Source organism: Dermacentor silvarum, chromosome 11, assembly GCF_013339745.2.
Source record: "Dermacentor silvarum isolate Dsil-2018 chromosome 11, BIME_Dsil_1.4, whole genome shotgun sequence".
Taxonomy (NCBI): Eukaryota; Metazoa; Arthropoda; class Arachnida; order Ixodida; family Ixodidae; genus Dermacentor; species Dermacentor silvarum.
Genome location: NC_051164.1, coordinates 90,277,502 through 90,298,136, shown reverse-complemented (window position 1 = coordinate 90,298,136; position 20,635 = coordinate 90,277,502). Strand labels below are relative to the sequence as shown.

General features: G+C 44.7%; 2 protein-coding genes and 1 long non-coding RNA gene across 4 annotated transcripts in view; 1 reads left to right on the top strand and 2 right to left on the bottom strand.

Annotated features, from left to right (window-relative positions):
• Positions 1 to 12,182, bottom strand: part of LOC119434015 (proton-coupled folate transporter) — a 50,839-nt gene extending 38,657 nt beyond the window's left edge. Inside the window, exon 1 of one of the 2 annotated variants that reach the window (XM_037701312.2) lies at positions 11,563 to 12,182. The gene's annotated coding sequence lies outside the window, so the exon portion shown is untranslated. Of the gene's footprint in view, positions 1 to 9,427; positions 9,631 to 11,562 lie in introns of those variants that run through there. The other variant, XM_037701311.2, reaches the window with a different exon arrangement.
• On the top strand, positions 10,424 to 14,982 carry LOC125941392 (uncharacterized). Its single transcript, XR_007464232.1, has 3 exons — positions 10,424 to 10,645; positions 12,802 to 12,964; positions 14,178 to 14,982. It is a non-coding gene; the product is annotated as an uncharacterized LOC125941392 (long non-coding RNA).
• The window catches only part of LOC119434016 (uncharacterized), a 25,247-nt gene continuing 19,223 nt past the window's right edge, over positions 14,612 to 20,635 (bottom strand). The window contains exons 4-6 of the mRNA XM_037701314.2: positions 20,022 to 20,105; positions 17,997 to 18,153; positions 14,612 to 16,887 (exon numbers count right to left, since the gene is read on the bottom strand). Coding sequence (XP_037557242.1) covers positions 16,803 to 16,887; positions 17,997 to 18,153; positions 20,022 to 20,105 — 326 coding nt within the window. The 3' untranslated portion in view covers positions 14,612 to 16,802. The remainder of the gene's footprint in view (positions 16,888 to 17,996; positions 18,154 to 20,021; positions 20,106 to 20,635) is intronic.

Here is a 20,635-nt window from a genome sequence, read left to right as displayed (position 1 = left end):
GTGGGTCTATAACTCCTACCCTTACACCCATATTCAGTGTATGGGTTTGCAGTTACAGACCGACTTACACCCTTATTTACTTTTAAGGAGGTAAATTAATTTTTTTTTGGTGCAGGGTGAGAGTTATAGACCAATTTACATCCTTATTCAATTTTAAGGACGTAAACTATTTCACAGTGTAAGGTTCTGTTACCGCTCGAAAACGATATATTGCATGTTTTCCCGGTGACAGGGACAACTAAATAATGGAGTGAATTTAAATTTTGAGATAATAAGGAGCACATTAAAGGCTATGTGCAGGCAAAGATTGAGTCAAATTAAGTAAGGGCCAAGTGAAAATTGGTAAACCTTTGTTTTACGCCTGTGCAGAGGCGTTATATGAAACGCGTAGAAAGTTTCCCCAGTCTCCTGCAGGGTGAAACAATGGCGGCAGCAACTTTAGATTAGGAGAGAAATGGGGGAACCTTATCGCTGATGTGCGAAGTCTAAAGTATGTAGGTTAGTTAGGGTTTTTGACAATATTTAATAAATACTCGCTTTGGTTTTCTGTGAAGCTCAACGCCATACGAAACACGCGGTTCGTTTGCCCAATGTTCTGGGAGACCTAAACGTGGCACCCAGACTAAACTTGGGTGGAGATGGTGTAGAAGGGGGGGAGGGGGGGGGCATACTGCGGGTGATACACGAAAAAAGTTCAAACTGTGTAAGTTACTTACACCAAATTACTTAAACAAGCATTCCAGTGCATTAGAAGCGTGTTTTACCAACCACGTACAAAGTTTGCTCGATAGCCTGAAAGAATTAAATATGCCACGGATGTTAACATTTGGAGGAAGGAGGTTATGGGTGATGTTCTGGGACAACTTCGAGACCGTCATTTAATTACAATCGTTACCCAAAATTATTTACCATGTACCGGTTATCTCACGTAACTTGAGCGAAACTTTAATAAAAGCATGCAAATGTCACGTAACCCTGACAGAATCATGGTAATGTTGTTTCCAATCGCTCGGAGATACTCGGGGTATTTTATTGCATTCCTCCTAATTAGATAATTAGTGTTCATTAATGAACTCATCAAATATGATAATTAGATGAAAAGTGTGTCAGTGAGAAAACTGTAGAGTAACATCACGAACTCTCGATCTAGCTTTCTTTGGCCCAATACGTGCTACATATAAAAGCGTTCTTGCAAGGACAAAACCCCCACCTCATCCCAAGCTCACTAAGGGACAAGAAGTCACCTGTCACCGACTCCAAACGCACTCCTTTCCCATCCCACAAATATACAGACACTTTTACCCTGACTTAATAGACCCACACTGCTCATTATGTGGGTCCATAGCCTCTTTAGATCATATTCTCTGAGACTGCAAAGAAGACCCCCCTGCCCCCCCCCCCCACCCCCACCCCCCCCACCCACCGATCTCCTGGCCGCTCCCTCGCCCGAAGCGTGGGAAGCAATACTCCGGGACCCGAGCCTTGAGGTTCAACTTCGGGCCATCAAAAGAGCCGATGAGGTGGTTGTGAAGCATCGCCTGATAATCATCCCTCTCTAAGCCAAATTGACGGAATAAAGTTGTTACCTCTTCCTCCAAGCATGAAAGATGCCCGCGAATAACGAACAATTGCCGCGCGACCAGCCACTCGCGACACCTTGCGTGTATTCGCGGCCTTCTGTCAGGCTTGGAAAAACACATTTAGGTACCACGTATTGAGCAATACAAATCTGCACGCACGCACGCACACGCTCGCGCACGCACAATCCTGATTCACAGTTCGGCTATCATGACGTCACACTCACTCGCACCGGACGCACAATGGCAAACTTCGAAGTCCCTGCGATTAGGCACTTGAGGGAAACAAAAGGCCCTCATGGTTTTGCTTGCCAAGAAGAAGAGAAACATACAGTCTATCAATAATACTAGATACAGCACACTGAAAGCATTTATCGCGTGACCTGCAGAGTGTAGAGGCGTGGAGCACATATCGTGGTCTTGCGCAACTATTATTTTGATATATATATACAGGGTGTCCCAGGCTCCCAGCTATCATGCAGCACGATTTAAAAAAAAAAAAGAAGAAGAACGGCGTTACAGGAAGCAAACCTCGTGCGTATTGTTTCCAGTACACTGGAGAAGCCGCCAGTAATTTTTTTTTTCGTTACTGAGATTTCATTAGGTAATTGTAATTAATTATCTAACTCGAGAAGTACTGTCCTAATTATCAACGTGTCAATGAGAAAGTTGTAGAGCGACATGAAAAACTTCCGATACAGCTTTCTGTTGCTCAATACGTGCTACATAAATGTGCTTTTCCGAGTGTGAATGAAGCCCGCGATTACACGCATAATTGCCTTGCGACTTTGCCGCTCGAGGCCCCAGCGCATACATATACGGACAACGGAGGGCCTTTCACTGTTTGCGAACGCCCTGTCACAGACGTCGACCGCGCTGGCGTAAGCAGTACTCGGTGTATACTGGAGAACGAGTGGGCACACGACGGTGGAGGCCTACGTGTCGGGTCCGAACGCCGTATATACACTGCCGACGGAATGGGCGAGTCAGCGGTTGTCCTGCCACAGCCAAGAGTCGGCGGCTCAACTTTCAAAACAGCCAGACAACTCGCAAAGCACCGTTCTTGAACGCGATTCTGCTTGGAGTCTCGTCTTCAGTAGATTTACTGTATAGCCAGGCTCTCTTTGGTAGCGTATACAGTAACGCTAGTCTTCAGGATCAAAGCTCACGCCACGTCGTGGGAAAAGGCGTTCGCCACCCGAAGGTTCTCGAGGAATATAGTCGTTTGTGCGGGCGTTTCATCGCCTCCGTGAGACGTCGTTTACGTTAAAAGAAACGCCGAAGGGGGCGAATCCTCAAAGATGGCACTCTCAGTCGGTGTCGACTCTTTTACACCGGAGTGATCCCAGCAGGTGTGGACGCGATCGAAGACTGTGTGTGTGTGGGCGGCTACTTGTTTTGAGAACGGACGGCGGCGATGCCGTCGCAGTGGCGTGGGTTCCCACGACGCCTTCTGTGTCTGCGGAGGCGGGCGAAGGCGGGATCAAACGGTGACCCATACATACATACATACATACATACATACATACATACATACATACATACATACATACATACATACATACATACATACATACATACATACATACATACATACATACATACATACATACATACATACATACATACATACATACATACATACATACATACATACATACATACATACATACATACATACATACATACATACATACATACATACATACATACATACATACATACATACATACATACATACATACATACATACATACATACATACATACATACATACATACATACATACATACATACATACATACATACATACATACATACATACATACATACATACATACATACATACATACATACATACATACATACATACATACATACATACATACATACATACATACATACATACATACATACATACATACATACATATTGTAGTGAAGAGGAATACCCGGCGATGCAGCCACATCGCCAGTCGTCCGGGAGGCGCGAGCTCGAGATTGCCTGAGCTGTTCTGGTTGAGACACGCTGCCTGCTGTTCTCTTGTCCTGTATTCATATTAGATTCTGGTGGAGGTGTTGCGCTTTTCCCCCAACCTGGAATTACGCACCCGAACTCTGCCGTCCGTCATGCCTGACGACCCCAGCCCGACATCCCCACCGGTTACTCCAACCATCATCTAAGTAGCTGACATGCTCAAGCGCGGCGTCATTCAGCCTTCGGATAGCCCCTGGGCATCTCCCGTTGTTCTTGTTAACAAGAAGGATGGATCGATTCGATTCTGTGTCGATTACCGTCGTCATTAACAAAATAACTCGTAAAGATGTTTACCCTCTTCCGAGAATTGACGACGCCCTTGACTGTCTCCAAGGCGCGGAGTTCTTCTCTTCCATCGAATTACGCAGCGGCTATTGGCAAGTCCCCATGGCACCCGAAGACCAACCTAAAACGGCCTTTGTAACACCAGATGGCCTATATGAATTTCGTGTTATGCCTTTTGGGCTTTGCAACACCCCCGCAACATTTGAGCGTATGGTGGACAACCTTTTGCGTGGTCTCAAGTGGAAAACGTGCCTGTGCTACTTAGATGATGTGTTTATTTTTTCGCCCGATTTTCCCACCCATCTCTGTAGGCTGGAGGAAGTGTCACGGTGCCTAACTTCCGCCGGCCTTAAGCTCAACCTGAAGAAATCCTTGGCCACGTGGTATCGAAACACGGTATTCTTCCTGACGCCGCCAAGCTCCGTGCAGTTGCTGATTTTCCCAAACCTTCCTCCGTAAGAGAACTTCGCAGCTTCCTTGGCCTGTGTTCTGACTTTCGCCGCTTCATACGGAATTTTGCGTCCATCACTGCTCCCTTGAATCAGCTTCTACGGAGCGACTTGAACGATTACGCCTGGTCGTCCGCTTGTGACGATGCCTTCCAAGAGTTGCGTCGTCTACTGACCTCGCCGCCTAGACTGCGTCACTTCGACCCGACAGCTCCGATCGAAGTACACACCGACGCCAGCGGTGTTGGACTCGGCGCTGTGCTCGCGCAGCGCAAATCTGGATTCGACGAGTACGTCGTTGCATACGCAAGCCGCACCCTCACCAAAGCCGAGAATAAGTATTCCGTTACGGAGAAGGAGTGTTTGGCCATAATCTGGGCACTTAGTAAATTTCGACCCTACCTTTATGGCAGCCCCTTCGACGTGATTACAGATCACCATGCACTTTGTTGGCTGTCCACGTTGAAGGACCCCTCAGGTCGATTAGCTCGCTGGGCTTTGCGGTTGCAAGATTTCGACGTGCGCGTTGTCTACAGGTCTGGCCGCCGCCACACCGATGCCGACGCGCTTTCCCGTTCGCCCGTGTCAACCGAAAGCGATAGCTGCCTCTCTGCCGTTGACCAGGTGCTTTCGTTCCCAGCAGGCTGCGACATAGCTTCGGAGCAACGCAAGGATGCCTGGATTAGTGCTCTTATCCGCTTCCTTTCAAACCCTTCGACCGTTCGTCCACCTTCTCGAGCTTTGCGCCGTCAAGCATCTCACTTCGAAATTCGGGATGGACTTCTCTATCGCCGGAATTACGCCTCTGACGTCCGCAAGTGGTTGCTGGTCATACCTCGACATCTTTGTGGTGACATATGTTCTGCCTTCCATGCTGACCCGCAGTGTGCACATGCAGGTGTCTTCAAGACGTACACCCGGCTTCGATCCAGGTTTTATTGGCGTGGCATGTACACCTTTGTGTGCAAGTACATTCGGTCGTGCCCTCAGTGCCAACGCCGCAAAGTTCCTGCTCAGCATGCCTCTGGTCCGCTCCAGCCAATCCCGTGTCCGGCCAGGCCCTTCGATCGCATTGGCATTGACCTGTATGGACCCCTTCCGAGCACGGCTTCCGGCAACCGCTGGATAGTCGTTGCCATCGACCATTTGCACGCGCTACGCAGAAACAGCCGCTCTGCCTGCTGCCACCGCTCGTGAAATAGCATCCTTCCTCCTGAAAAACTTTATTCTCTGTCACGGTGCACCTCGCGAACTTTTGAGTGATAGAGGACGTGTCTTCCTCTCCGAAGTCATAAGCGCGCTCCTTGCTGAATGTAGCATCGTTCATCGCACCACCACCGCCTACCATCCTCAAACTAATGGTTTGACGGAAAGATTTAACCGCACCCTTGGCGATATGCTCTCCAAATGCGTCACCTCTGATCACGCTGATTGGGACCTCATTTTGCCATTCATCACGTTCGCCTACAACACTGCACCACAGGCGACCACAAACTTCTCCCCATTCTTCCTCTTATATGGCCGCGTACCTTCGACTACCCTCGACACCATTCTTCCGTACAGACCCGACTCATCCGAATGTACGCCCATCTCTGAAGCTGCCCGCCGCGCAGAGGAATGCCGTCAGCTCGCCCGTTCCTTTACAGCCGTCGACCAATGGCAACAAAAATCTCGACGTGACGATGATCACCCGCATTGTCACTTTCTTCCGGACTCCCTTGTGTGGCTTTGGGTTCCTGCCGTTCCTGCTGGACTCTCATCCAAGCTTGTTTCCAAATATCAAGGATCCTACCGTGTTGTAGCACAGACATCGCCTGTGAACTATATTGTCGAGCCTGTCACGCCACCTACGGACCAACGCTGTCGTGGGCGTGAAACCGTCCACGTACAACGCCTGAAGCCGTATTACGACCCAATGATTCTATGTTCACCATGAGTCGCCAGGATGGCTCCTTTTCCGATGGGGGGCGATTGTAGTGAAGAGGAATACCCGGCGATGCAGCCACATCGCCAATCGTCCGGGAGGCGCGAGCTCGAGATTGCCTGAGCTGTTCTGGTTGAGACACGCTGCCTGCTGTTCTCTTGTCCTGTATTCATATTAGAATACATACATACATACATACATACATACATACCATACATACATACATACTACATACATACATACATACATACATACATACATACATACATACATACATACATACATACATACATACATACATACATACATACATACATACATTACATACATACATACTGACGCAAGACAAAAACCGTCTTTAAATAACGCGCGCAGGTTCGTGCGCCCTCCAAGAGGACAACGGCGTATTAGTAAGAACAAAAAAGACGAAGACGTAATGGCACGTGCATTGGCCGCACGCACTCGGATATATGTGACCGTTGTCAAAAAGAAGAGGAAGTGAAGCGCCGCTTGTGACAAAGAGGCTTCTTGATCTCCTGCTTGGAACGCTGCAGCTATTTAATTTATTTACTTGCCGGGCGACATGTCCCACCCACCCAAATCAGCGGAGGAAACGGAATCAATACCGCAAACTTATCAAGCGCTACTGCAGCACTATCGGCTTGGACGCAGGGTATACCCCCCACCACATCCAAAACTAACGAGAAACGAAGGTACCGACTACAGGCGACTCCAGAGCAATACCTTCACCCACGGAAGCTTACTGCATCATTTCCACCCGACGATATACAGCTACACCTGTCCACACTGCAACGTGCCAGACACCTTGGCACACCTCCTACTGCAATGCAAGCACACCCGAGCAAGCATTACAACGACACAACCAATAGCAGCAGACGCAGACCCAACCCTCCTCGCAGAGACGTGGGAGGCTGCGATCTCCAAGCCGGACCTAGTCGACCAGCGCGAACTCGTCGCCCGGGCCCGGAGGGCGATCCAAGCCAGAGGGTTCCTGGAATAAGGGACCCTCCCACCTCGACTGGCAACTAACTCACTGTTTCAAATAAAGGTTTATTCATTCATTCATTCATTCATTCATTGCCGGGCACAAGTTCGCCCCCAATAAATAGTTATCTCAGAAGTCCTTCTATCATTCGTTACAATACATACATACATACATACATACATACATACATACATACATACATACATACATACATACATACATACATACATACATACATACGTACATACATACATACATACATTTTCCATGTTGTTTTTATTTAACGATGCAGGCATGGATACTTTGTGAGCAGGTAGCAACCTTGGGCGTCGCTGCGACGGAAATCGCGCGGTCAAAGACGCATGTGAAAGCTGCCAGCGAAAATCGCTCTGCGATGTGCGCGACAGAACTATTTTTTTCGCCCCAATCGCGCCATGTGAAACGGCCTAAAGGCGGATGCACAAGAGCATCCACCAATGGGCGCACACCCTAGACTGACGTCATGAGCCGGACGGCCGGTGACCCCTCCGACGGAGGACATGTCAGCCCGCGCTTCGAGCTGAGCCGAGTCGCGTCAGCGGGACTATTTCTTTAGTCGCGGTGGCAAACGGCATCAGCCAAAACATGACTTACTTAGAATGCTGACTGCAAACTCCATATTTTTTTTTTTCAACTCTACAACTTGCCACAACACGATGCCATCTAATTAAACGGCATACCAAGCTCTCTCGCGTTTTTCCTATCTTCGTGTAGCGCCATCGGGCGGTTGTGCAGCGAACGATGCCGCGCCGCCCCGAGGCCTCCAAGATGTGAGACTCAAAGCGGCGCGTCAATCACCAAGGCGATGCTAGAGTGTACTCTAGCGATGCTGTACCCACGTGCCATCACACCTCCCTGCATCGTCTGCTACTGCGCTTTTCCAGCGCCACAACAGCAGGGCATTTAACATCACGAATCTCGCTTGTTTGTTTTGTAACAAACAGAACAGCATAAAGTTAATAATAATAATAATAAATCAAGATTTGTCTTCGTGCAATTTGTTGTGTAGTGAGACAGCACAAGCTTAAGCCGCTAGACAATCACACATAGCGAATAAATGCGTATTGCAACAACCCTACATTTATTAACGCAATAATTAATCCCTGGCCAGACTGAACATGGATTCATGGCATCTATTTAACTATTCATAGCCCCTCTTGCTTTGGTCTCTGCCAATACCTTACGTATACACGTACTTAAATAAACATTAGGGAGTGTCTGCCGTTCAGTAACGAGCAGATGATTATGCGGAAACGCCGAAGTTGGCAAACAGCCCCAGCGCGGCAACAGAGAACGAAAATGACTGCAATGTTGTAATCGCGCTTTGGGCATCTGCGTGGTGACCACACCGCTACCGCATATATTTGGCTCGCTGGTCGGCAGCTTGTGAGACTTTGGTTTGACCGCTGCAACGCCAAATATACAGTCCGCAAGAATTATAGTCGAGAACAGTGGCGAAGACACGAAAACTGTCATTGCGAAAAAGAAAATGTACGCGTTTTATACGGGGTCTTTCTCGTTTCTTTTTCATCGAGTTTGCATGGTAGCACGACATTGAAACTGATGTGCTACTGTATTTCTAAATTACAGTTGCATCACCTTACCTGTCGTTGTAGAGACCAGATGCTAGACGCTTAAGATTCGACTCCTTCCAAGGTGTACGACGGACGGGCAGTCAAAATACTATGCTGACATTCGTGAGGAATATTAGCCGCTTCTTCTCCACACACAGGTGCGAGAACATGCGGTGCATACCTTACGATAAATTTTGACAGATACGATTATTTAAGACCCCGCGCACCTGTGCAAGGAGGAGAAACAAACTAAGTTTGCTTTGAGGACAAAAAAGATCATCGACAGGCTTCCACTTCGTGAGCTTCCTTAATTTTTATTTATTACTTTTTTCCGCTTGGTCGCTGCAGTATGGGGAAAGAGCATCCCTGGGAACAGCATTCGAATATCTGTGGTGCTTACGAGGCGTCAAACGCAGTTCGTACAATGCTAAGCGATTGCAGAAATGTGTCGCTCAACTTGAAGCAAATTAAGCAAGCGCCGTCTGTTAGTAACAGTACGAAAAGAAAAGAAAGAAACTGCCGAAAGGTGAGCATACCTGCTGCGAAAGTTTTGCTTGAGCGCTGCGCCGACGGTCATCCAGGCGATAAGTACGTAGTCAGCTGATCACAGCTGCTCGCATGATCTTATCCTAAACAACGCCCCGATCAGTCACCGTGTCACAAAGAGGGCGATACGAATATCTGCCAGGGAGCACTCGCGATAGCTCGAGTTTGGAAACAGCGACACTGTCACCGAGGCGCAGCCATTCCGCAATATCCAATTTCAAGCAATATCCTTGAAATTTAATTATGACAAGAAGAGAGGAAAGCATTTCAGTTCTCGACGGTGTCGAAGGCAGTTTGCGCTCTTGAGAAAACGACAGCTGCGCATGGACGGGAGAGATTAATATATATATTTTTTAATTAGCTTGAAATCTGCAACACTCGTTCGTCAGTTGGAAAAGTACCCTCACTTCGTACAGAAAGACTGTCTTCTTGATTGGAATCGTTCGCAGTATTAAAAATACGCGTAGGAGGCTGCCATGTTTACAATCTTTCAATGTTGCTCGATGACCATTCGTGATCGGTGGTTCTCGGCAATTTAAAAAAAAAAACACCAGTTTATATAGTAACGCTTATACGATCTAGTCAAAATTAATTTATTTTACATTTCAATATGTGGTGTCTAAATCTTGACGTCTATGACGGGTTTCTGGCTCCCACAGTCGCCTTTGCCGCATTGGCCGCAATCAACCAGCAAAAGCATAGCCTTTAAGATCTGCAATTTAAAGATAGAGGGCGCTACACTTTGGGGCGTGGATTTCGTGTCTACATTTGTAACTCTATAAGATGTTCCGTGACAACTCCCTCAAACCAAAATTAAATCTCAAAGGCCGTGATTTTACTTCAAAGTCGCCATATATTTCCCTACAATTATTTCATGAAACCCTATGAGAGTCGCCATCTAATTCTACTTCCCTACTTGTTCAGCGCCGTACCTCTACTATTCACTGCCGCTTGACAACTATGACGTATGCGGTTGTTTTTGTCGCTTGCAGTACGGTTTTGAGATAAAATCTTATGGTTGGAATTGTAAAATTTTGCATAGAACATTGTTTTGTTTTATGTTTTACTATTCTTGAATTATTAATTTTGTAAAAGATTTCGTAAGATCTATAATTATTAAAAGAATTTTTGTAACGCTGCAGTTGACTATAAACTGTCGGCTAACATTGCTCTCCAAAAAGCGCGCGCAATGCTGCTGCATTGCTACGGTTCATGCAGGTATGTATTTCGCCCTTTTAAGGCTTTAACGCTACGCTTGCTTAAACTTATAGGTCTCACTTTGCTTTTTCTCATGACAAGGGAAATACTGCCAGGCGCCGTACCGTTGCTGGCTCTTAGACGCATTGCACGTTAACACTAAACGTCGTTTTTCTTCACTAAGCAACTGTTGAACATGAAATATATTGCCATTGGAGAGGCGAATGTCTTCTCAGAAACTGAAGCGAAACAAACCTGTTTCGGGGATTACTAACGAAACAGGAGAAAACTTACAAGACGTAGAAATCTGGACGTGCTGCGTGAAGGCATATTGAAGTAGTTGGTAGTACTTAGTAAATAGAAGTCTGCGCTCACAGGCCGCGGTTCTCGCTCGGCGTTCTGACGCTCTGTGTACTTCGTATACGCCCCCGTGCAACTTGTATGTGTGCTCTGTGTTCGTTCGCCAGCCCGTGAAAGCTCGTGGAGCGCGATTTTTCTTGTGTGTTACAAGGCTTGTAAGTGACAAACTGCGTGTAAATCCTGATTTCGCGCTTTCATAACGCGCCACTATGCGTGACCTCGTTGTAAAGCGACAATTATGTTAACAGTGCACTTTATTTCTGACAGATGCTCGCCGCATCTGTCAGAGAAGAAAAATAAACTTTTTTCCCGGCTCAGAGCTCTTTCTCAACTTCCGTTAATTCATGCCTTATTCCTAGAGATCACTCAGGCACTTGTTCAGCTTGCTAAGGTATTCGTCTCATTGTAGCGAAATACTGCACCGCGTATTAATTCGCACGCATGACAAATACACGTGCGATAAGAATTATTTTGCGAAAGCGTAGCAATTCTTTTTTTTTTTTCCCCCATTCCTGCCTCTTTTTTAGCACCCTCAAACTCGCACACATCCAAAAAGGAACCAACTTACCGCTTGTAATCGTGAAAGGCGCCTGAGAAAAAAGCCGTGGAGCCTCGCCGAAAAGCAGACGTCGTCTGCTTGCAACTCGAGTACATTGCGAGAGTGCCAGGCACCGCCCTGGAACCACAACCGTTGTTTTTGCCCAAAGTCCGCCGCCAACTCATGCGATGCGCGAGGTCCGAGGAGCAGCGCAGCGCGCGCTTGTGACTGCCTAAACTTTGTATCGGCATCTGGTAACGCTTTTGCCAGGCTTGCCTGTCTGGCGCGGGACGTCGCATAATCGAGAGCTTGAAGCGGGTATATGCGTGGGGCGATCAAAGAAGGCTGTGCGCACTCTCGCTTCGAAATTTAGTTTGGATGAATTTCCTAAAAGGCAAATGTACTGCGTTTTTCAACAGTAAGCGTTTCAACGAATTAAATAACGAATTTTGCCCATCTGTAATCACGCGGAGTCTTATAGAAGCGGTTCCCATGTAGAAACGACAGGGACTTTGATTTTTGTTGCAAACTTTTGTTCAGCTACTGCTTCGTGGCTGATACTCGTGTGGAAGCCATTGTTCTCACCATGGTTGCAACTCATGCGGCATTGCAAACCTACACAGCTGTGACTCTGCAACTTCATGCTGAGAACTTACCGATAACCAAAGCACAGATAACTTTGTACTCACTCTCATAAATGTGTATACATGAAAGGAAACTGCTGCACACTTTTGCATACACATTAATTTTAAAATGGGCAGTGGAACGACCACATGCAGTGGTGATCAAAAAACAAATCACGCAGAGAAGTCACTGTACTCTCCAGGAGAGCAAACCTTTTTATGAAATATAGCACAGAAATCAGATCGTAGTACAGAGCTGCTGCTTAATACTGTTGGGTACCTTGCTGGCAAACTTACTTGCACTGTTATGCCAAGCAAACATGCAGCAAATTGCCATACCTTGACTGAGCTTAAACTTGCTGATATTTTGTATACATGTGCACTTTCCTTCACTTGCATTAACACAACTACTAACGTTCACTCAAGCACTCCTTAACACTCAAGACACTGGAATGAGTGTGAGGGTGTCACTGGTGGGTTCAGAAAAGGAGGGGGGCTCAAGCATGGAACATTGTCAGTGCTGTCACTCAGTGGCCAGTTTTTGCCATTGAGCAGAAATAGAAAGAAAGATATAGTTGAGTACGGTGGCAGAACAATGGATACGGTTCATCGTCAAGAATAGATATGTATTTATACACAACGTTAGCATATTACAAGAGCTGGTCAAGTTTGCCGAATTGAGAAGGTGAGACATTGACCACGGAGCCAACAGTTATCAACTATTATGGCCAGCTTTACATTGGAGGAATTCATTTGAAGAAGTTTTAGCAGCTACCTGGCTGCTAAACCCATTCTTCACAAAATGCTGAGTAAGTTATTTAAACTAAAGTACTGCTCACACTTATAAGTGGAAGCAATACTTGCTTGCATTGTGAAACACATAGGCTCCTTGTGTGACTTTGCTGCCTTTGAATTTTTGTTTTATGCATCTTAGGAACACTGTTGCACCGTAACTATCATAATTCACTAGCCCTATGGTGGCAGCTTTTGCTTGTGTGTTGCAAAAACAGTTAGCTGTAAAATGTAAGTTGTGGTAACTGAAAGCAGAACGTACAGCGCTCTATATATACAGTGTTCTATATATAAGAATACATTCACAAGTCTTAAAGTGTCCCCTAAGTTTATATTTATTGAAAAATGTTATTCTTGCTTTGACCACAGTATCTTTCATAGTAAGTACATACTAGCTTGCAGAGATTTATTTATCTCACCAGTGAGCTATCCCACATTTAGCTATGTGTTCAAACTAAATCCTTCGTGAATGACCTGGTCGTCACACTGTCTTCAATAGTGGTTGTCCAGTGCGTGCATATCTGGTTACTTGAAATTTTGAGTCCATATGCACTTGCAGTGTTGTGTGCAAGTTTTACATTCGACCATGCCAAACTGATTTGAATAAAACTTGTTTAGTCTCAAAGAAGGTGTTAAATTTTGCAGACTATTACGGAGCTGATATTGATATGGTTCAACACTTTTGTGGAATTTGCCGAAAATCGGCAAGTTTCATAATTGAAGCCCTACCTTTACAACTCTCTAACACTGCATCAAGAGCAGGTATTGCATTTCTTTAAAACTTTGTCCATTGGAGTGTCAAAAGGCAACAAACAGGTTATGTGAAATCATTACTTCTTGTGCACAAGTTTTCAAAACATCATCTGTACATTGTATATTATATCAATCTAGCACACTTTGCATTTTGCAATTACGTGCAGTTTATTAAACTGTAAAACTGTAAGCCTTCTTTTTTTTCTTTTTCTTTCAGAGCTTTATTGATTTGAACGTGATGCTTCATGCAGTTTTTTTTTTTTCTTTAACTTTCCGATTGCCAACAATTCTTCTAAATAATTCAGGACATAAATAAAAATATGCAATTATGCAATATACAGTATGCAACAAATTATGTGTAAGCAATTTGAATAGACAGTGCTGGAGGTAGAGCCTTCTCTTAATAGCAAAACCACATGTGCCTCATTTTGAATGTGACGGTTCATCATCATCAGCCTATATTTATGTCCATTGCAGGACAGAGGCCTCTCCCTGCGATCTCCAATTACCCCTGTTCCCTCGCCAGAACAGGAATTGGCGTCCCTGGTCCAGTATTCGGCCACTGCCCCCCTAATGACTCCTGCAATTAAACCATGGCCCTCAGTCCCCAGTCAAACCCATCTCTGGGTCCGGACAGGCCACCACTGAAAGACTGTTACACGTAATATATGGGCCTACTTGAAAAATGGATTTCTGGGTCACGGTTTAGTCCACTGATGTCCTCTTGATTAGCTGTCAGTCCTGCAAGCCTGTCACTCCTATAGCCACGACATTAAGACAGTGTTCTCATAAAGATAACAATGACTATGGCCATTCCCACCTCCAGCTATTGCTATGAATCTGGAACCTATCCTTGCCACTAGTATTGTGTGCTTTAGAGCACTACAGAACACCTAAAGAGGAAGGCCACATTCTGGTTTGGTCCTTCCTAAACAGATTCAATTTTATTACCATTTTAGGTATATACACAGTATTGATCTGCAAGAAGAGGTCTGGAAGTCAAAAGTACAATGAGACATCACGTGCACATTGTATGAATGAAAACAAGCTATGCAGAAATGGCATAGAGAGCAAAATTAATAAAAAAAGAAAGGCGGTCTGACAGTAATTGAACAAACATGTAAAAGTACAAAAATGGTGCCACATATGGCTTTAGTGAGCATGTGTAAGTAAGGGGGGTAGTAATTACAAATGTGCAATGCAAACAATATTCATAAATATTTGTTGTCCATTTGTGCAATACATAAAAATAGAGTAAAATAAATAGTAAGTACCATCTGAGCATGAAATTGTCCTTGGTTTCTCCAGTTAGTGCTATTTCCATATACACACATCAAGTGGCAAAATGTTCCAGAATGCAGAGGGTAAAAATAGAAAAGGTGGAGTCTGCAAGTGCTTTGGTCAAGACTAACGTACAGCTTGGTGAAAGCCTGGTAATTCAAGTAATTTCACAATAAGGCAATTTTGCAATTTACCTGATTGAATTTTAATAAATTGGGGCACTGGTGCTTGCAATCAATGTGTGTCAGTTGCAACGGTGGAATAAAATTGTCTACTGAAAACATGATGGCATAGATGTTTACAATCAGAATCAAATACATTGGATTTGATTGCTCATTGATGAATTCATTGGTTGCAATTGCTGTACACTATTACGAAAAGTGCAGAAGTGTGCTTATGTAAACTGGAATCTGTAGAAGAGTGGTTATGGGCCAGCTGCTCTGACCTGTATGAATATTGCACAGTATCATCAATTTGTCCATGTCAATTTGTCCCTGTTAATCCAGATGGCGGCCGCCACATTTCGATGAGGGCGAAGTGCAAAAACACCCATGTCTCGTGCATTGGGGGCATGTTAAAGATCTCCTAGTGGTCAAATTTAATCCGGAGCCCCCCACTACGACGTGCTACATAATCAAGTTGTGGTTTTGGCATGTAAAACCCTAGAATTAAGTTCAATTCTGTCGATATCACAGCAGGTGTGCAGTAGAAAACATACAAATAATAACAGTAATGACGTGATGGTTGAGTCAGCAGTTCATATCTGTGTGCTTGCAGTGCAAAATATAGGGGAGAGAATGGGCTGGGCAAAGTGCTGACTGCCAATGGGATTTAACTGTTTACTTCTGCAGAAATAACATTTTTTGTTTGAATTTTTGTGCATGCCTTCAGAAGGGCAAACCATAAACCTTAGCTGATAATCAGTGCTACAGTTTGTTCTCTATTTTTTCCTCGTTATTTGCACTGCTAGTGACCAGCAGTGACACTAATATGTCATGTGCAGCTAAGGTTATCTACTTAATCTGTGCAAAGTCTGCAAAGGAGGGTATTGCCCATACCTTGCTGTAGGAGGAGGAGCAAGGCACTTTTGTTAGTCTTGACTGAACAAAGGGCCTATTTTGGGCCTTTCTGGTGGGCTCCTTGTGTGCTTAGGTTGTAGTTAAATTATTTATGTGCACATGTACAGTAAGTAACCTTTAGACTTATGCTGGTCGTGTAAGCACTTTACTAATGTTTTGTTCCCTTTAGATTTCTTCATTTGTATATACAATACCTATAAACAACATCTCTATCATATCACATGAAAATAAGGTAAAGCAACAAGCATATTGCACAGTACTGTGCTGTCTATAATCATAGGAAGTCGAAAGACATTCTCTATATAGACTATGCATTATACTATATATTACATATATATAGAGGGTTTCTGTAAAATAATGAAAGAAGCTTTTGCCAGTTGAAGGAGGTAAACGACACTAGCTAAGCGCATAGCCTTTGGGCAGTGACACTAGCTAAGGGCATAGCCTTTGGGCAGTCTTTGCAATAAGTTTGAAATCATGGCTTGTAAGCGCAAATGTCCTTTTAAAGAAATTGGGGAGCTGTCTCCGCAGTGCAGCAGCATGTGCAATCAACAAGGGTCCATGGCAGTAATGCGTCTGCTGATGTGGTAGTTCATGTGGAGTCCATTGCTCAAGTCCAGTTGTTTTGCCAGAAAGCAACGAGGAAACATTCCAACACCTTCCACACTTAATGCAAGTGGCTGCCAAGCACCTGTGTGCGTCTGTCTGGAGCTGTCCGTCAATGCTCAGGTTGGCTGATGCCTCAGTCGTTGATTGGTCCAGAGGATATCTCTGACTTGGACATTTCCTGGTACTTTATGCTGTACCGGTGCACTTTGGTGACGTATCTTGAAGTGAGAGAGTTGCACGTATGTCAGAAGCATTGCTGATCAGTGTACACAATTTATTTTAATTTTAAAAAAGAAAAAGTGGATTTAATGACAGTTCAAAGGCAGACTTTATAGATCCTTAATTTTCTTCCAAATATTCAGATTTTGTAATGTTTAAAATGTGATGAATCAAGTTTACAGATGTATAACTCCACAACAAAAGCAGATATAGTCGAGTGCCTTTATGACAAAGTGCTTGGGGCCTCCGAAATCATTCATTATACAGGTCATTTTGTTGTAAAGCTTGCACACCGTGAAGCCTTGCAATAAAATTGGGAGAAAATTATTCCTTCGTTATGCAGGTCATTTCAGTTATAGAGGCATTCATTGTCGAGGTGCTCGACTGTACTGCAACTCTTTTGGCTGCATATTTATGACTTGTAAAGTGGACAACATTAGTGTATTATATATTGCTCTGAACTTTACTAACAATTTGTTATTAGGAGATTTGGCTAAACTCACTGTAGCAAAAGTGTCTGCTTTAGTAGCTACAGTACATGCAGTTTACAGAAAATGATCAGAATTCCACCTAGTCAATTCAGCTATCTGCATACCTACTCCCCTAAATAGGCTTCGAGCCATCATTCAAACATATTATTCTGGTCCCATCTGTTTAGAATTCATTGTAGTTTAAAACATTCTCACATGTTGCCGCTACCAGCGCTTCTACGGATTGCTTACCTGGGGTGCTTTTCTGGACATAGTCGAATTCCGCCATATTGTCAAATTCAACATCTTGTCAGCACTGGTTGGCCCAGAGGGCTGCTGCAGCATCTCTTATTGGCTCAAAATGCTGTCATTACAGAATTTGACAACATGGTGGAATTCGATGATGTGAAGCAGCCCTCTGGGCTGATCTGTCCAGGGAAAGTTACAAAGCAGTTGCTTTTTAAATTTATTTTTAATTTATTTTTTTTTTTGCTGATGTGGAATCGTTTCTGCATTTTTGAGCACATTGAACCACCTTAATTGAGTGCCAGTTGGCACAGATAAATTAAAAAAACCCGTGCGCTTCTGAGAGGAAAAAAAAAAGAAAATGTGGGAGTTGGCGGCTTGTGGTGACTTACGCAGTGAGTCCGACGGCGATGCAGGTGATTCCGGCGGCCACAAGATAAGGCATTCCTGGCAAAAATTCGATGGACTGGTTGAATATAGTGGTGAGCAGCACCTCGCCGATGATGGGTACCACGGATTCGAACGAGGCCATTAGCGAGAACACCTTGCCTGCAAAACAAGCACAGGGCACTTGCGGAGCTTGCCGTAAATTTGGAGTAGCTTTGCCACTTGTCTTTCATTTCTTTTTCTTCTTTTTTGTATTTATCCGGCCCTCTTTCATGCTAATACTGACCTGTGAGTGTTCGAAAAACAGCAACAAAAGCGGAGAAAAACAACTTTCGTTTTTTTTTTTTCTGTTTTCTTTACTTGAAGGCGTGGGAAACTGTTGAAGGGCCACTAAATGAGAATTGTGGATGGTTTGCGTTCCTCGTGGCTACATAAAGCGATGTTGATGTATATTTGGCCCAATCGCGGCGTGAAAGTAATATATGAGCGAACACCGCGCCGAATATGGCCCCAAAAACGTGGAGGTCGCCTAAGCTTCGCCTTTAAGAGTGGAACGCAATAGTCTTGTGCTAGCTGATTCTAACTTGAGCTTGGAAATTACCTCACGTCATCACCCCACCCAACTTTCTGCCGTCCTCAACTGTGCTTCCCTTCCCTTGGCATCCATTCTGCAACTCTAGTAGTCCACCGGTTATCTGCCTTACGCATTACATGGTCTGCCCAGCTCCGTTAATTTTTACAGCGCAGCTGTCTATGGCTAGGATCCCGGAATTTTGTCGTGGTGTAACGTCTTCGGAAAACTATGGTGGGCCGATCCCGGCAGCAGTACAGGGCAGAGCAATGGCTCATACCCCGTAAAGCAGAGGCTACAAGCAGCGACTCATCGCAAGCAAAAAGGGGTTTGTGAGTTTCTGCATAACATAATTATGTTTTCTCGTATATTTAAATTACAATCCAGCGCTATCATGTCTGTAGGTTCTGTGCAAGTCATACTTTACGAATTTTCTGGCGCATTTTACTTTGAGAAATTCAATTAGTAGTTCAGTAACGCCTATGCGCCAGCTGGAAGGCCTGCGTGGTTGTGGTTCGGGATTTTTTCTGCCGGACTACACCACCGACACCGAATTTTCTGCGACACGGAGCCCTTAACGCTTTCGCGTTAAAAATGCATTTCGCCGATACCGGGGCACACTATGGGCTGACCAGAGGGCCCACGATGCGGCGGTCGGGCATGGCCTGACTGTCCCAATGTGGGAGCGGCCCGCTGCGCGCTGAGTCGCGTACCTTAGGACTTTCATTAAAGTTTTGCATCCATCCATCCATATACCTTGGATAAAATGTTTCATTCGTCTTGTGGTGCTATTCTGGACATTGTCAAATTCTGCCATATTGCCAAATTTAGTAACGGCGGAATTTCGAACCAATCAGGGCAGCCCTCTGGGCGTGTCCAATAGGTTCAAAATGCCGCCATTACAGAATTTGACAATGTCCAGAATAGCACGCTTGGGCTACATTTGCAGCCAGCTTTGCCGATTCTCGCAGGCTTGTTTCGAAGTGGCCTTTCTATTGCTGGCTTAATTTGGTGCAGCAAACCAGATACGCTATTTTAGTCCACTATACAGATGCCATAATCTCGAGCCGCTATATCGGATACCTATCCGAAAAAATAGCTCCCGAGATGACGGCGCTTGGTATAAGCAGAGTACAAAGTACTCTGGTATAAGTGGTGCTAAAACGCAACAGTAAATCAGCTTAGTATATGCAAAGTATTATTTCAAAACTCTGTTATCATTTGTGAATAAAAGGTAGAATAGAAAGGTAGGTATAATCTATGAAGAGAGTTTTCTATGCAACTGTGCGTTTACTTTCATCCTAACAAATTCTGAAATATATTTAAATTCGCTTGTGTCTGTCTCTATCCACGTGTTGTTGCCGAGTTTGTGCGCAATACTGGCCGTCGTGAAAACGAGGACAGATCCTGGGTGAAATTTTCGACAGTATACACGCCATGGCAAGAGCTTGGCACTTACCGACTTCGTCAGGTGCCACGAGCTTAGAGAGGTGGGTCCTCACGCCCACTTGGCCAAGGAAAGTGGGGAGTCCCACGAGGCATTCTGCACATAAAAAACGCATTCTTTATTTTTTTAGTGACCTTCAGGGGTTATAGAAGCGTGTAGCCTGAATTATGGAGATGTGTGAATATTCGAAACTTGCAAATAATGAATCGAATATTGTCCTATTCGAATCACCCACTCGAATTATATAGTCACTATTCGCACATACGAATACTTTTCAAACACTTGGCATTGCCAATAGTGCAAATAAAACTGTATAAAAAATGGTATAACTTTTTTTAATAACACACGGATAGGAATGTTATAACCTTTATCCCCGTCATAATAAACATAACGTAGTAGACGAATGAAATGGGAGATGGCCATACATTCGAAGGAAAGGAGATCAATACAAAAACCCATACAGATTTCTCGGAAAGCTTCGCAGTTGAAAAATTCATCCTGGTCCTGGAATCGAAGCAGGGACCAACGCCTTTCTGCGGGGCGGTCGCTCTACCATTTTAGCTAACCAGGAGGCTAGCAGATCGCAGCGCAAGGCCGAATTAGTCGACATCTTGAAGCAGAGGGAC